This window comes from Opisthorchis viverrini (genome assembly GCF_000715545.1).
Source record: "Opisthorchis viverrini unplaced genomic scaffold opera_v5_27, whole genome shotgun sequence".
Taxonomy (NCBI): Eukaryota; Metazoa; Platyhelminthes; class Trematoda; order Opisthorchiida; family Opisthorchiidae; genus Opisthorchis; species Opisthorchis viverrini.
The window spans coordinates 64,497-82,856 of NW_008751682.1; the positions used below are offsets into that span (position 1 = coordinate 64,497).

At 43.5% G+C, this 18,360-nt stretch overlaps 1 protein-coding gene across 1 annotated transcript in view; it reads left to right on the top strand.

Moving 5' to 3' along the window:
- Nucleotides 1–5,480, top strand: part of T265_02191 (hypothetical protein) — a gene marked incomplete at both ends in the record, with an annotated part of 28,159 nt that extends 22,679 nt beyond the window's left edge. Inside the window, 7 exons of the mRNA XM_009166379.1 lie at nt 42–66; nt 146–238; nt 632–679; nt 1,403–1,481; nt 4,782–5,039; nt 5,085–5,197; nt 5,357–5,480. Of these exons, the coding sequence (XP_009164643.1) occupies nt 42–66; nt 146–238; nt 632–679; nt 1,403–1,481; nt 4,782–5,039; nt 5,085–5,197; nt 5,357–5,480 (740 nt within the window). The remainder of the gene's footprint in view (nt 1–41; nt 67–145; nt 239–631; nt 680–1,402; nt 1,482–4,781; nt 5,040–5,084; nt 5,198–5,356) is intronic.
- Nucleotides 5,481–18,360: the final 12,880 nt, after the last annotated feature.

Here is an 18,360-nt window from a genome sequence, read left to right on the forward strand (position 1 = left end):
AACCGATGTCAGTGGCGTTCTTGTTGTCAGTTTCTATCCAGATTGCCTGAGTGAATGTCTGGAGGTGTATGCACCTCGGAATGATTGTGTTATGCTAGCACTAAGTCCATCCCCCATCCATCTTTATTCTTTTCTTTACAATAAGGCTTTCAAATAAATCATGGTTGTACGGCAGTGAGGCATCGGTGTTGAACACTGATGTCATGCTGTCGATGATGATGATGATGACCATGAATTAGTGCATTTGACTGATTGTGACAAAAGCATTTAGCATAATCTACGAGTGAAAAGGCTACGGCATACTTGCAGACCAGTGATTGAAGGAGATTTTGTGCTGCTAATTTCTTTGAGTAACGTAAGCCGAGCAGATATGTGAGTCACTAACTTTCTGAAAGCTAGTAGAAGGTAGCGTGTATAGCGCAGCGACCATCCGAAATAAGATAGTTGGGATGCTAGTACCATCTTTGAGGGTATTTGGCACCATTCGGCAGCGGAACTTTGCTATCAGTCGCTTGGAGACTGTGAAGGCAAATTTGTTTTCTGAAGTAAAATAACCAACCGGTTGATTACGACATCCGGGAAGCTCCACTTGTGTTTTGAATCTTCGAAACTTTCTAATTTTGCCTTAAAGCCTATTTGCAAATGAAATTTCGGGCGTCGATTTAATTTTTCTGCTCCAGTAAGTTGACCAGGACACAAGTAACCAAGGAGTGGTTATGGCGTCTCGAAATAGCCGCATCCTACACGCGGTGTCCAGCCCTCGTAACAAAGCTAGTACAATCTAAACAATTGTGATTAATCACCGACTAGCGTAAAAACTGCAACATATCATTCATGTAATTGAAGAAAATCGTTGACAGTCTACTGCATATACCGCTTGTTTTCAACACGCCGGGCAGTCATTGTTTCGAACCTTGCATGAATGTACATTCTTACTCAAATACAAGATAGGGCGTATATACTACCAAATATTCTGCTTCCTGATAGGTGGTGACGTAGTTCATTATATCAAGGCAAAATATTACGATAATTTGAACATCAACTCAGACGGTCCTCGAGACAACTCTTGAGATGCACATGTCGTTGGGGGGCACAACATATGGGACATTAATTCTAGTTTCTACTCAATATAGTTTAGACCTTGCAAGTGATCTTGCAAATGCAGACTCCTTGATGGTTATTTACTTGTTCGGTCTTATAATTGGCTCCATGTACTAGCTACCTAGTGCTATCCAAACTGAAGCAACTTCGCTGATTCTCAAGACACCGGTGTTAGTGACCTCTGGTGAAGGGATAAGATAGCCCATGTTGAGCGTGAGTAGTTTTGCCCATCCTATCCACCCATCCGTTTCTTATCCAAATCACTAATTACACCCGCAACTATCACACATTTTTGTTTTAGCTTTCTTATGGTGTCCCAAAGGTCTGAGAATGCGTTTTTCAGGGTGCTTCATGTCAAATTTAGTAAACGAGAGATTCAGGTAAGTCCCCGGGTAACGCCAACTTGAGTTGAAAAGGAATATACTTAACCAGGTTCGCAGAATTTGGTGCGCGATAAGCCCTAACAAGGGCGAAGCCGGTAGTGCACTATCCAATAAGCTTATGAGTAGTGTGTTATTTCAAGCAAACCTGTCTAATAACTCCATAACTTCCGCGTAGAATCAAAAATGCCTCTCGAATGAAAATGGTGTTATTGTAAGTTCAAAGTAAGTCAGAAAACACGTAGGTAAGGACACGGGTGTATTGAGTAGATGAGGCCAAACAGGTCCGCCTTGTAACGGGTAAACAAAACAGCTGAGTCACATGTGCCGACATCCCACAGACAGTTCCCTGGACAGACGCGCATGCGTGCCAACCAATGTGACACATCTAATCAGGTACCACAGTCACAGGCCAGATTGGTGGTGGGTTGACGAATGGACACGCGCACGCGCACTCTCTGACACATCGAAGAGTCTACTACAGGTGTCCAGTCAAAAGATCTTGAGGACTTTTTCAAGAGACAGTTGTGATTGCATCATGGAAGCGTTTGAAATAATTTCGTTTGCAGTTTTGGGTATGACACAACAGGCTCAATTATGTCCACTTATCCCCAACCTTGTCCAAAAAAGTAGAAAATATTCAAGCTACCATCACACGTTGGCTCATACCGTCATCTTCGGAATGTGGAGTCCCTTGTTCACATCAATGTGTTCACCTATTTCCCAATACTTAGAAGTACTTAGTACACTCATTTGAAAACCAATTTGGCTTTTTCGGAAGACTCCCCTGAAACTCATGCTGTTGCAGCACATTCACTTGCTTAAAAATATCATAAACGAGAGATTCAGTTGGGTTGCGGGTGAGACTCCGCGAAAGACAAATTGCAAATAAGTGTATCTCGCTTAGGTCTTGCCACTTGGGTACAAGGAGTTCATAAGGTTGACGGGAACTCAGAGACTGCGCCTACCTGATGAGCTGCAAGAAGGGCGAAACAGGTCGCGAGATGTCGGGGAGTTTTCAGCAACCTTATGAGTAGCGTATTACGTCTCTGAAACAAAAACTGCCAGTTTACAAAAGCGACTTTCAGCATCACTAAATAAACGGACCATTTGGTGTTATTCCCGGATGTCTTGAAAATGTGGGAATTACCTAGACAGGGGCATCAGTGTCGACCCTATTTTAGGAGGACACTCGAAAATTCGCTTTGAAGGTCATCCTTTCTTGGAAGTATGAAAAGACTCATCAGTTGATAGCACGCTTCGATCTCTCGCATTTTTAACGATCCACCAATGAATCGTTTGGTGATGTTCTATATCAGCAACTCTGATTTCCTTCCAGTGTTTGAAATCTGAATACATGCCACTGAAATCCTAGCAGCACTCTCAGTAGCAGTCTTTGAAGGAAAAACAGGTTTTATACACTCTAGGGATACAGAAACACCCCGCGACGCCCGACAACGGATAAAAGGTATCTTTATGTCAGCCACAGGTTCAGCTAGTCCGTTAATATAGACCGACAAATGAGGACTATGTAGTAGTCCTCAGCTAACGAATAGGCGTGCCTAGTTTCTCTACTGCTGTTGAAATATGTGATGCCTACTGTTCATAACTACTACAGTGATTATTTTGAATCTTCTGTGAGCACCTGCCTAAAAATCTTACGGGTAAAACGCATATGCAGAACTTCATTTCGTGAACAGCATTATATGCCTCATTTGGCTATTGATGAGTGGAGGTTTTTAGTTCGCCAAGCTCGGCGAATGACTTTCAAAACTTTCCTCCTGATACGCAGAGATGTCAGCGTGTGTTGACAATGAACTGACACCTGATCAATAACCAGTAGGCTGGCCCGAATGTAATCAGTAACGTTGTGGTCTGCTAGAAAGTTTATATCATACCACTATTCTTTTCTGTTCAGACACCATGCCACCGTCAAGCAAGCTAACTGGATTTGATTGATCACATGACTGTTCCGCAGAAAAATATCTAGATAGAAATACATTCGCGACCACACACTGCTGCGAAAACGTTCCAAAGAACTGGCATCCTGACTGGTAGGAATTTTATTGTGCATACGGAGCCCGATCACATGGTGAGGCTGTTCGTATGATTCTATGATAAACCAAATGGCATCGTTTTTGCACTCAGCAGTGCGGATGAATTCATTTTACCGTACACCGTATCAGCTTGTTCTCTTTCTAGAAAAAACTAACATCATTGGGAAGTATATTTCGGTTGCACCACGTGAATAAGCGATCAACATAGTACCCTGCTCTATCTCAGGTTTCGTAATTTGGAGGTGTGCAAATCCCGGATCATCAGCGACGAAGAGTAAAACGCGAAGTTAAATTTCATCTTAATTCTCTTGAAAAAGACAGTACATCTTCCCAAGCTGTCAGCATTTTTCGGAAGATAGTGGAGGCCGCCCAACTCCCAGAGTGCACTTGGGTATACACCTCCATTAAAAGGATAAGTGGTTGAAAACGCTCGCGCCTCATCGACCGAACAGGCGTGAAAGCAGCACAAATTTGCGCAACAGGATGAAGCCCAGCTGTGTGAAATGAAGTTGTGCCCTCTGCACTATCACATAGCATACGTACTATCTATGTACTATCTTACAGATAGGAAGTCCTGTCATTTCTTACCTGGTCGATTACCCCTATGAGAAGGGACATGTACACCCAGTCGAAATATCAACTGAACACTGAAGCTTCGGATCATTAGAGCTGTTGCTAAAAATAACATTAACCATAGAGGTTTTCAATCAATTGGAAAATGTTTGGGACCGATTGGGAAGTCATCGTTTCAGAGGGGTTTGGTAAACAATCGGTGGATTTATTGCTGGGCAACGTTTCGCTTTTGACACAAAAGCTTCGTCAGGCCAAGTGAGTAAGTAAGTAGATTGATTGGGTTTTAAGGCAGTCAGGGAACCAATCCGTGAGATTCCTTATGACTAGTGACGTGATCAGTGCTGGGTGTTCAGTCTGATGTCCCTGTTTGTTGATTAGTGGGATGACTAAGCATTACGATAGATCGGTTAGAGGGGGATTCGTCTTTATGATGAACCCGGATTTTTCCGTCCCTGCCTCTTCAGTCTAGGACACCTTAATGGAAAATTCCTCTTATGGTCGTTCACAGATTTCGTTCACCTGTGTTCGTCCAAGGGTGCTGGGACAATTAGTTTGGGGATGGGGGTGGGCTGGTTAATTGGATCTAACGCTACTTGGATTTTGTACTTTTAGACCCAGGCGATTTCGCTGATAACTGCACACCGCCTCGTGTCATCTCGGCTGATCTAAGACCGCTCTCCACACGTTTGCAAGTTCTACCCCCTCTATTCTATTCACACTGGGATGCTTGGCGATTTCCACCGCCTCGGCCACCAGTCGCTGTGGTGTGAATCTTAAACCCCGTCTCAGGATGTCCACATTTTCTAAATCTATCTTATGCCCAGTGTCTAGAGCATGCCCTGCCATTGCTGAATCTTTGACTAACGCTTGGTATTCCTCTGCGTTTCTCGGTGGTTTGTTAATGGAACGCTTATGCTCACCGATTCTGGTGTGCAATTCCCTGGCTGTCTGACCTATATAAACCTTCGTACAGTCGTTACATTTTATTTTGTATACACAGTTCCTAGTCCTATCAACCGGAAGGCGATCCTTCAAATGCACCAACACCGAGCGTAAAGTTTTCCCCTTCTGGAAAGCTACTCTAATGTTAGCCGTATTCAGTACCCTTCTAATGACTTCAGATGTCCCTGTTTTGTATGGAATGACCGCTGTTCCGATCCACTCCTTGTTGGGCCTTGGTGTTGGCACCAATACCCGTCTTAGTTGTCGCTTAATTAAACCCACTGGGTATCCGCCATCTTGAAGTCGCTTTTTTACCTCGAGCTGTGCTGCTCTTCGGTCGACCTCCTCTGTACACAGTGCTCTCACTCTCCTAAACATCGCTGAGGCTATGCTAGCATATACTGCTTTTGGATGTGCAGAGGAGTAGTCTAAGACCGCACCACTATCTGTTGATTTCCGGTATACAGTGGTTTTTAATTTCCCACCACTCTTGTGTGTCATGCAGTCAAGGAAAGCTAGTGTACCCGATGTGGACTCTAGCTCCATGCTAAACTTAATGTGAGGGTCCAATGTGTTCAGATGTTGAAAGAATTCGTTCACCTTATCCCGCTTTATTACAACGAACGTGTCATCTACGTAACGCCAGAACACCCTTGGTGGACACTCGAATCCGTTTAAAGCTTTCTGTTCGAAGTCTTCCATGTACATGTTGGCCAAAATCGGGGATATTGGTGATCCCATCGCTAAACCTTGTTCTTGAGAGTATATAATTGAGTCAAAAACAAATTGACTGAGGTTTAGGCATACCTTTATGCCTTCAACTATCTCGTCTACGGAGAGTTGCGTTCGTTCTTGCAGCGTTGTGTCTGCCAGTAAAAGTCTTCTCGCTACTTCCACAGCGTCCGCTTTAGGGACGTTGGTATACATCGAATTGACGTCAAAACTAGCCAGGACTTCGTCTGGCTCTATCTGAAACCCAGCTACTTTTTTGGCAAAGTCATACGAATCTTGGATGTGTGTCGGTGACTTGCCGGCAAGTGGTTTAAGGATACCTGCTAGATATCTGGCCAGCTCATGTGGTGGTGAACCTATGCCATCCACTATTGGTCTTATGGGGACACCTTCCTTGTGAATCTTCGGTAACCCGTACAGTCGTGGTTGGATTGCACTTTTTGGGTACAATCGATACCACTTGCCTTGCCCCAGATGGTTTATCACAGATCTTAGATACCTCCCGACTTCAACTTTACTCTTACTCATAATTGACGTGATCTTTCCGTTACTATGTGTTGCTATGTGTTGTCTAACTTTATGAAGATAGTCACTCTTATTCATGACGACCATGGCCTTACCTTTATCTGCCTTTGTAATTACTATGCTGTCTACATTTTTTAACGTGTTTAAGGCCCTTCGCTCAGCTGGTGCAATGTTTGGAACCCCTGGTTGCTGGGACTTCAGGACTGTGACCAACTGTACACGTAATTTTTCCGCTTCCATTGAAGGAAGCTTCTGAAATACAGACTCAACACTAGGGATGATCTCTTCTGCCCTTATAACGCCTTTGCTTACTGCAAAATTCAATCCTTTCTCTAACAGATAACGTTCCTCTTCACTTAAGGGTCTATCTGATAAATTGACTACGTTGCCCAGCAATAAATTCACCGATTGTTTACCAAACCCCTCTGAAACGATTAGCCATAGTGTTTTCGTCTGTCAGGAGCAGTAAATGAACCATCCGGCCCTCTGCTCTAAGAAACCACAGCTGGAATAATTCAATTCCTTCACAAAATATAGGAGTTCTCATATGAAGTGCTATTGATTGTGAATGTGGAGTCGGTTAAAACAGAGACATGGTTCTTAGGAAAATGATTTTGCCTGGCATATTAGATCAAGCAAACAGAATCGACGAACAGCTGGCAGTTTGATCAGATGGTCAGGTGACTGGATAGCAGATCCACTAGGATATGTATCACAGTGTTCAGACCAACCGAGCGATTGCAAGGACTTTACATCTACCGTGCACGTATGTGGCCACATGTCTACCCATTATACACACCGCAGAACTACTGCATGTCACGGCATTTGGGTCCTCCGTCCAGAAATGTGATTCGCTCGTTTCAGGTTAGCCTGTCACGAAATGACCTGCCATCTCTACACAATGGTAATCTATCTAAATGAGTTGCGTGTATTTGAAGCGATTACTTGATTTGTCCGTCTTCACCTCAATTACTGCGCCACCGGCCCCCTTCTTTATTCAGTGATAAGTTTTAATTTCACATCTATTATGTGTACCTCTGATGAAAAAGAGGACGATGCGCTTTGCGTTTTTTCTGAAGACTAGGACACAGGAGCGATAGAAAAGGAGAAATAATAAAATCGACTGGTCGACATACTAAGGAAGCTTTGCTGTTCTCACACGAAAACAAGGAGAAAAACGGTTAACGAAATACATTCGTTTGCAAACAAGCCTGGTTTTGCGAGAGATTCACCTGGAACCCAGCTGGATCTCTCGTTTATGGTGTTTTTAAGCAGCTGAATGTGCTACACCAGGCCATCTCACGTTTTAGATGCTACGATGTTCGAGATATCGCGGGACACGTACAGACGTAATACACTACCCATAAGGTTGTTGAAAGCCCCTCAGCAGTCCATGACCGGTTTCACCCTTCTTGAGACAGTCCCCGAGTTTCCGTCAACCTTAAGTTCTACTTGAACCCAAATTGCACGAACTTAGCGAAATACACTCTTTTGCATACCAATTTGGTTTTGACGGAAGACTCACCTGGATCCCAGCTGAATCTCTCGTTTATGATCAGGTAGAACACGATGGTGACGGAGACTCGGGAACTGCGCCTACTCGATGAGATCCGAGAAGGGAGAAATAGGTCGTGGGCTGTCGAAGAATGTATAACAACCTTATGAGTAGCGTGTTGCAGCAAAAACAATTAACCTGTACAAGGCTTACATGTGCGCATTCAGACGAATAAATCTCACAACTCTTTCATAAAAAAAGTTAGTGGAGAATGATACTATTAGTTCCAGATGTGTTGATCAAGTGTGGCACTGTGTTCGCAAATGTTTCGTCACCACTGGCGGGGACGTTTGGGTGGGTGATGCTACTAATCGCAGCAGTTGGTCATAAAACAACTCGAAGACCGGTTGAGTGACGGAAACTATTTGGCGAAAGAGAGATCTTAAACGGGTGTGCGCATCACCTGCTTCCTTACCAAGTTCATTAGTTAAAAAATGTAAATCTTCCAGCAAAACACTGCTGAACAAATTGGTAGAAGCACAGTATGGAATATATCGCTCCTGGGCAAAACGGTACACTGGCCCCCTGACTCCAAATTAATACACGTGTTGCCCTTCACAGTCCTAGATTGGTATAAGGCCTAACTGAACTCTCCTTCAACAGCACATAATTCTGCTCTGTGTGACGCAACCGTTGACATTGTAAGTTGCTTATCGTTGGGATTTAGTGCCGCTGGTAGTTGTCGATTGGTGCCTCGAAAGGCCCGTTTCGCACAACCAAATATAGGGTGGAAACGAGTCAGAAGAGGTCGAACAATGACTTGGCAACAAAGTATGAAGGCTATTACCATCGCTGATCGTCGGTGTCTCCCAGGATGGGGACAGTGAGAAGGGACACACCAGTGGTTAGAAGTATTGTCAGATATGACACAGTCACGCCCTCAATGAGTCTCGTTCATCCAAGCTGTTGGCTTCAATGCATAGCCTCCTCTCAATCTCCCTAATTAAAAGTCCACTGACAAGCCTGTGCTTACGCACCAATTATATCAGTTATCGCCTCCAATGCGCAGCTTTATATGCCGCCCATCCCCCAAATCATCGGTGAATGAAAATATGCCATCCATAACCCTCATACGGCAAGTACGCGGTTTCGCAGTTACTGATGATAATGAGAAATCATTTTTCTCAGTCTGTTTCCTGAACGCCAGGCAGCACACTATTTTGATGCTTGTTTGTCTGTGGACAAATGGTTCTCTGAACTTGATAGCAATTTGACTAGCAACTGGACAACCCGAGCTGCAAACATTCGCTTCTATAACAATCTTGTTTGTTTTCCCTGTTGGCTGTCTTCTGATGAGCATGCTTCATTCTTCTGCGATTTAAAACCCACAGAAATTGATCGTTTTTTCTAGCAAACTGCGCCCATCGAATGATGTCACTGTTCGGAGGTTGAATACCAATGACGCAAACGGGGTGTTGCTTTAACGCACTATCGTACTGCATATATGGGTGAGTCTAGAAGACGGAATTTGACGTCCATCGTTCTCCTGGAGCATCTCACAGCAGCCGATGAGACGTTTTTCACCCAAATCGATCATTTCTGTGTACCGTCAAATAGAGCTTGTTCATCGGTCTTCTAGAAACTCAGTCATATCTGAATACTCGGATATAATTCGTAAATGTTAGAGGACACCAGACAGTCGGCGTAAATAATTTGCCCCAGACATATCCGATCAAATCTGGGCTTCTGACAAAACCAGTTTCCAGTAACTAACCTCTTTAAGGCAAAATATTTTTCCTCCCGAGTCTTGCCTCTTCTAGTGTTCCTGCTACCAGATTGTTTTTCACGGTCACTCGTCGTTAAGTCTGGCATCTGAAACCAAAATAAAATGTTTTTTTGAATAATTTTTTTCCGAGTTGGTACCTCATACTGATCAGTAACCTGTTTTAACGGATTGTTCAGCAGTCCATATATATAGCCAACTGACTGCGCATCGTTTCTCGGAGGATAGCGAACCAAAAGTCACACACACTGTATTGGTCTTTGGTCTTTCGGTTGTATGGCCCTTATTAGTAATCTACAGCCAGGCGGCTGCGTGTGAAAGTGCACAGTATCTTGAGCTGGAACGGCCAAGTGAAGCATTCTTCGGAACGATATTGGAATGAAAAAAATTAGAACAAATCATCTGTCGTCAAAAGATAGCAACAGACCTTCAATGAGGCCTTCAGGTAAACTGTACAGCAAGATTTCCGCTCATATTCTCTTCTGAATGTTCAATACGCCGCCGTACACACAACAACCTTTATGGTTTTGCCACCTCAAATGTCTGCTTTCCTAAGCACGCGGCTTCCAGATCAACCTTCACCATTTCACCGAAATTTGGATAATCCTCGGCTTGTCGTTCATCCCGACTTGTTGAACTGTGGGGTACACTCGTGGTTCGGCTAGCCCTTCAACATATCACCAGAAAGTTTTAGGATTTCCCGTGTCCAGCCGAACGTCAACAATCGACTGGTTCGGCGCTTCGATTAGCTGATTTTCTCAACAATTGCGTTCATGAACTTTAAGCAAGCATTCACATGATAAACAAGAAGTGCGCACAATGGTATGCGTTGTTCTTCTGGAAGAGCCTTAAGAAAGTATTAAAAATGAAACCAAAATTGCCAGTTTACAAAAGCGACTTTCAGTATCACTAGATAAATGGGCTATTTGATGTTATTCCCGGATGTTTTGAAAATGTGGGATATTACCTAGACAGAGGTATCGGTGTCGACCCTACTTTAGCAGGATACTCGAAAATTCTCTTCGAAGGTCATAAACGAACAACATTAAGACATTAAATATGTACAACTTTTTTGAACACTTCACCCACTTTTGCCAATCTCTGAATTGGAATGATGAACGAAAATGTCTGATTCCAGATTCAACTAAACGCAGACCCTTTTGAGTCCAAAGTGACAACCAATGTGTTAGTGCAACTGTGTGGGCGACGCACATACGTGGATCGCTGTACAATCCAACAGTGTGATGACTGAATTTTTGAAAGCAGATGTCAACTGCGCGTTGCTGCCACGCGGTACGTCGACAGTGCGGTGGCTCCAAAAACAGTAAAATCGGTCTTTGTTTCCAAATGTACCAATAAATGTCCAAATTTTATAGAAAATAAGACATCCGGTCAACGGAAGAGACACCGATTGGATCAAAGATAGAAACGAAGGCGCCACACCAGCTACAAAAGTCCGAATCTGAATAGCCATCAACGACCACTGTATGATAAACCAATGACAACGAGGAGAATTTATCGAAAACCACAAGGACAGCGCCCACTTCTGGCTGTTCCCGAGCGCCACTTGGCTAACAAGCTCTATACGCAGTCTGTTGGTAGTTTGGAGAGATCTGGGAATTTTTGTAGAGATTTCGTCCTATAAGTGGAGTCAATCAATGTCGAAAAGCCGAGAAGCACTGCACAGCTGTTTCGTCCTTATTGGGAATCATGAGCAGTGCGCATCTGACGAAACTCCGGAGAGTCTCGAACCCGCGACCTCCGGGCTAGTGGTTTGAAAACTTAACCGCTCGGCGACGAGCAGTTGATTAACCCACACTCATCCTTCAATCACGGGATCCACATCAAACGTACACGTCTGATCGATCTGTCTCGTTGTCTGGCGTTTCATCATGAGGCAAAATACCTCGTCTGGTGGTAATACAAAACAAACTGAGCTTATGTTTTGGATAATCTACCAACATCAAACTACACGTCTGATCGATCTGTCTCGTTGTCTGGCGTTTCATCATGAGGCAAAATACCTCGTCTGGTGGTAATACAAAACAAACTGAGCTTATGTTTTGGATAATCTACCAGAGCAGACTGAAGGGTTTGCTCTGGAAAACGACGACAGTAAATTGCGTTTTCGGCAAATGGTGTAAATCTTTAACGTTCATGTTCGAGTGAATGACAGAATAAACTACTTGAGCAGTTTACAGATTATTTACCAAAAAAGAAATTTCAGTGTCCTGCTTATGCTTTTTTTGAGCGACCGGTCACAACACAGTGCATCCTTACCACGTGCATTGTGCCGATGTTGATGATTGGAACAATGATTTGTCTAGAGAAAGTAGCCACATTGCTAGAAATAATGAGTCATGAACAAGATGATTCACCATTCACGACGTGCATTCTTTCTGTTTTTCCATAGGGTCCAGTGATCCGTCGTTTGCTTCTCCCTCTGATACCATCGATAGACGGTCTCAGTTTACAGAGAACCAAGTTAAATTCCGTGGCAACTGCTCAAAGTATTTTAAGAATTCCCCTGATTCAACCTGTGAAGCCACCTGCGAGACGGATTATGATGAAAATTAAAAAAACTCGTCTGTTACATCGATCGTCATCTGCTTTTTCTGAAGAGCAATTCTGAGTGACTTAGAGTATTCAATACAGATGGCTTCTGCTCAAAAATACCAAGCGCTATCCACCCCACACGACAGCGCGTCAGTAAAGACTGATCTGTTTACTAACTATCTGTACTATTAGCAATAAGAACGTAATAGATAAAAATGCTTTGCTTCTGAAGCTACACAGCATGGTTTTCAAGAGAATTCTAGTGTCTTTAATAGTGTACTCAGTCAAACCCACTATATGCTAGGCTGGCGCTGATAAGTACAGTGGTATGTGTGTACAGTGGATATGTACAGTGGTTTATTGGTTTTTATGGCAGGGATGTTCAAACAGCTAGCGAGGCGTTGGACTTAGCTGCTGAACTTTCGTTAAAAGGCTAGTTAAGACAGTAAACATCCCGAAAGGGTCCATGACAGCATTCTTGTCAGCTGCTATCTCCTCCCACGTAGATAAATAGAGAAGGCCGAAACCGCCTCCTCTCACCAAGAGTGGTCACGTCTGATGAATAGCAATTTCCAAAAACAAGTGGGCAACGTGAATGGCACACCAAACTTGGTAAGCAACTCAAGGGTCTACCTAGGCCTACATGTGCCAACCCATCACAAAGCGATTGGACCTTACTGTTGTGCGTCTTCGTGACCCATTGAGCTACACTGGATGGTGCACATCCGACACCCACAGAATCCCTAATCTCAGGTTGGTTAATGGTTATAGGTTTGACCAACCCAGTCTCCTGGCCCTCTATGTTGGCGGTTGGAAAGCGCACACCGACTTGTTCCATAAAAACAAGACACTTGCATTTTCCTCAAAACCGCTGCCTTGCGGTCAGGGATTTGAACTAAAAGTTTTTGGTAAAGGATGCTAACCGCCTTCTTGTCTAGCTCTGGGAGCCCTGACAAAGCCCAGGCTCACGTAAAACCATGGAACTTACAACTAACAAAACCCTCCTACCACATCGACCGTCGTGTGGTGTCACCAACCGGATCGCCTTACTTGCTGCATACAGAAAAGCGGGCAAGTGGAAACATGTCACCTCCTAAACCTTCACGTATTCTCTTTTCTGCTCTACCTCACCCCAACTTTAACTCTCGCCGCACATGTCAGTACTAGGGCTTTCTTCACCTTACATCACTTTCAGCTGCAGCTCCGTGTGTCCGACTTCAGTAACAGCCAGGAATGTGTGACGGCGGCACGTTTCTAGACAAGTGGTTGTGCATATCGACCAGACGATGGTAGGATGATTGATTTCGTAGCTTCCTTTTAATAACGGGTGAATGAAACAATCGGTAAAAACCAGATACTCTTCATTGGGGATAAACCATTCTGAGTTTACGGGCGAATCGATAGTACCTGAAGATCCAAACAGGTACTACATGATGAAAATACCTGGTCACCCGGGAGATTTACGAACGGACGGCCATGCATCAATGCCTATTTGTGGGCAGGCAGGGAATTTGCCAAGTAGCGATTGCTTCAAATACCCACATAAATCGTAAAGTTTGTGTAGACAGTAACGCACCAAAGCGTGTGACAAAAATAATGTGGGTAGATGAACGTGCGTATATGCTCGGACGGGTAAGAATATGGATGCCTTTGATACTACCGAATAAGACAAACACGCAAAGGGTGCTCTGGAGTTAAAACATGAAAATGCATGGGGCAACCATCACTAGAGCAAACGAATTTACTGAAACCTGCTAGTGATATTTTATATGCTAGGTTATTCCGGAAAAACACTGTTTCAGAAAGACTTTGTATGCAATCGATGTACTCTTGGACGGCAGCTAAGAACCTTAATCGGCAGCGTAAATTAAATTCAGTCCCGTATCAGCACGCATTATCCGTTGTTGCAATTGAAAGAGGGTCTGATTTTGTGGAGATTTCATCGTCGTTCGTAATTAGCGATAGTGCACTCCAGTAAGTTTTAAAGTTGCCATATGATTAGTTGAAATGTACCCGTCCTCTGAGAACTGACTGCAAGCGCTCCAAAACAGAGGTGTAGTACAAAAATTAAGAAAAATGCGTATTTAAGATAACCTAATAACTAAGTGTTGCATCCTTATACGAGTAGACATCCCTGTTTCTTTAGGCATGCATGCAAGCCACCCACTTCCCAGACTTACTGTTTTTCACTGGTTAGTACTTGATATGTGAAGTCTAAGTACACGTAGAATAAACGACGAAACACGCCGCGGGGGGGGGTCAACTCGAACCTCTGACATTCTGCTTAATTCTCACTTCAAGGTGAGCCGAGTCCAGTTTTACTTCCTAAAATTGGTCACTTATATTCCCATGTCGTCGGTTCCGATTCAGACCACCTTTCCTTGTGAACTTGTTGCTTAATTTGTAGTGGTTTATACATAGCCGTTCTTACTAAGACAGCGTGTCAGCCAGCCGTTATCCAATGGGCAAGCTTATTAGAAAGCCCTCTTATGTTACGCTCGTGAAATACGTCAGCGCTACAATGGCTCGATGATGGTATACGATAAGCACTGAAACCCCGATAGCAGCAACCAATTATACATTTCCAGTCGAAATCTCTGACGATTGTGTCAACAACAACAACAAATGATGCGAATTCATGTATTCCTGAGGGGAACTTCTTCACACTACATCAGTTTGAACTGAATAATGAGGGTGAACTTCGTATGAACGACCTATAGCGTTGGACATCTGCAGCAACACCTCTAGTGACGAATGCCCGAGAGGCGAAATCAAGTTGTTGAGTAGTATCTGGAAAAGGATTTCGTTCAAAGACCAGGAGATGACGAAATCCGGAAGAGTGACCCTTTAGCTTACAAAAACCCCTTAAAAGGGTCGCTGCCCCAGTCGTTGAAATTAATATATTGAGAGGTACCATACCTAGCGATGCAATATGCCAATGTAGGTGGCTTTTATGTGGTGGATATTTTTCAGAAAGTTCCATTTTCATTCTCTATACATCATGAACACTGAGTAAGCGAGAACGAAATGTATAGGTGTGTGTGTGTTAGTATTGGTCTAAGTAACTCCGTTTAATTTCTCCCTCTGTTCCTAGCCACAGGATGCTTGACCCCCTTAGTCATTCATATGCATTCAAATATCGTACTTTTACTGAGTATCTATACGGGATATATTATACCCCACTGGATGCAAGGATGGTGGAACAGTTTACGTGAATACTAGTGGACAGAAAGAGGATTTTGACAGTACCGAACGAATAAAATGGGCACATAAAAACAGAAGCCCAGTAATGGGACCTAGACAAGGTGGTCCGTTTTAGAAATACTAAGTAGTCTCTCAAAGGAGGTCGAGCAAACGCCTAGTGTTATGACAACAGAGTAACCATTGAGTTAGTTAATGTTTGGAGAAAACCATTATCTCTGTTTCCAGCTCAAAGTAATCGGACTTTATCTGAGGCACCCTGGAGATGGTACAAGGGGTACAAAACATGGGACAAACAGCTCCAGCCAAGATACTTGAGGCTGGTACTATGAAACTCCCCCGTCATCCTTGAGTCACTCTGCTGCCCCTTATCATTTTCCGTCCGTTTCTCTTTTGAACCGTTTGAATGACCATTATCACACATGTCCACCACACCCAGATCATAAGTTGCGGTACAGACACTAAAGGTATCGTATTAGTCAGTTTTCACTGCCGTTGTAGTTGCATGTTAGCCACCAGTGAGGAAACTTACCTTCAGTTAGTAGTGCATACCACTGGACTGCTAAGTCGGGATTCCCAAATCACAAATTGCCTCGGTACTACTGAACATGTGTACTATAATATTCACGTTTTGCCTACCATAGAGAAGGAACAACCCTTAGGTACTGGTCCGGAAATGAATTTGGCAGTGCATGTCCAAGTATGGTCACAAAGGAGTCGTTTATATTAAACTTTTACGGAACAAATTGTGGTTGTTCGATGCCATAAATCTTCGTATCGACCAGAGGACAGAATACCATATTCCATACTTGTCAATTCAACGGTGTGTACAGTCATTCCAAATGTAAGCATCATGCAATATTCTTGTACATACGATTATCAGACCACTGCAGCTGTCATTTTGATTCAGCACTAGTCATCCAATTCTTATTTAGCAGCAGGCTTGCACTAGGATAATCTCCTGGAGCAATGCGCATAACTATCGTTAAACAATTTGGCATCAGAGAACATTCCGATCAAAAGTAATACTTTTCAAAACACATTTTGAGAAAAAGCAGAGGTATGCGCTCTCCAGTCAGTGAAGTGTTCTCCGAGTCAATTAGAGCAACCATACTGGCTTCCGGTCCAAGCTGTACATCATGACTTGTCGCAACACGGGATCACTATACTGCTCAAGCCAGTAATCAAGCTCGTTGTCTAGTAAAGTGAACGCGTATTGGAGATACGCAGTATAGCTAAAATGAAGTTCGTGAAGTTCAGATATCCTGGTTGACTACCTAATCGGAGATTTTCTTTCCAAGTTGGGGTGAGTTTAGGAAAAAAGACATTCCTGTATAGTGGCAGTAGCGCAGATTTGGCTGAAAATTTTCAGCTCATTTTGAGGGGTCCGGTATTGACCATCAATATGTTTACTAGTTTCATGCACAGGGTTTCGCCCCAGGACAAGAAAATCCATCCACACTTGTTCTCTCAAGAGGACAGCTCCTGTCAGCATCTACAACTACACTTTATTTTCAGTTTTTTGGTCGTGTATCGTCCGGGGGATCGTGCGGTTTGCCCTTCGTGGTCCATGCCTAGGCTAACAAATAGAATGGCTAAACAACATTCCTTGTTTGTACCGATCTTTCACAGTATCACAATTCACTCTCTTGGCCACATCAGCACGGGCTGAACAGACCAACAACCGAAGTCTCGGTCATTATGAGCAATGCCTTTTTGTCTTTTCTACCCAAAGATGTTAAATAAAAAAAGCGACCAAGTCATACAAAACCAGTTCGGGTAGACAGTTCCTGTACAAGTTCGGGTGGAAGTAAAGTTTTGATACCAATATAAGGGAGAAAATCTGTAAGAACGCGCCCCTGAACACATTAATTTCTTCTTGCTTGCATTAGAAGAAATGGCCCCATTCACTTCTACGACACAGTTGTGTCTATCATCATGTTGAGAGAAAACAAATCTGCATCCCTCAACAATCACTTACTTTACCGACTCCATATAGATACCAATGTCAATCACGTGAAGCTACTAAGCATATGACTGAGCATGATGTGGATCCCACGTGATACAAGATGACGCTGATTTTTAACTAGAAGTGCAGTTAAAGCACTGCGCTTCTATTGTTACGGGAAAGATGACTTGTTAATAGGCATTTCGACCCAGCTCTATGGGATAAAACCGAAATGTTAAGAATAAACCCCCTAGCAACCGCATTCGACTAAATGGGATATATGTGTTGTATACTATTCCAAGTAAAGCATCAAGAATGTTAACTGGAACTCAGCAAGTAGCTGGCATGTATGGGAGTTTAAAACGACTCACTGAATCGTCCAAAAAGGAAACCCAGTGTTGAATTCCTCATGTTGCTGAAGCACAAAGCACATTGGTACTTCATCCTGACTAGTGCGGACAGCACTAAACCAACAGTGGTTATCAGCGCATACTATTTGAAAAAAGGCAGAGGTGGTGACAATTGTTCATCCATTAGTCATGTTGTATGCAACAAACAAGGTGTCCAGACCGATACTGCCGAGTGGCAACCAATGCGATAAAAGAAGACTCCCGTTGGGACGACTACTGCTAGTTTGGCAGTTAGCTTCACGCTCAGACCTGGACGAAGGCGCAATTACGGCCCGAATTCCAAACAGCTAGACAGCAGTCGTTAGCACTGAGTTGATAGAGGCGCGAATTTCATAGGACCGGTTTTCAGACATGCACAAGAACGAATATTATAACTTTAGCTAGGACTGTAGTTACTGACCTGGGGTCACTTCTTACACTTCCTTTTTCTCTTCACTCTTCAGGGGTCTTCTGCCCTCATGGTTGTATGCCAGTTAGGCGCCAGCACGTGTTACGGGCGTCTTCCTTTGCACAATGCTCATTCGAACTTCTCATCGGCTACGCGTGTGAGTGGTAAAAATCGAGCACGATGAGGACAGGACTCAATCGTCAGAGATACATTAACTTCTGTTTTAAAAACTATTATATATATATATATATATATATATATATATATAT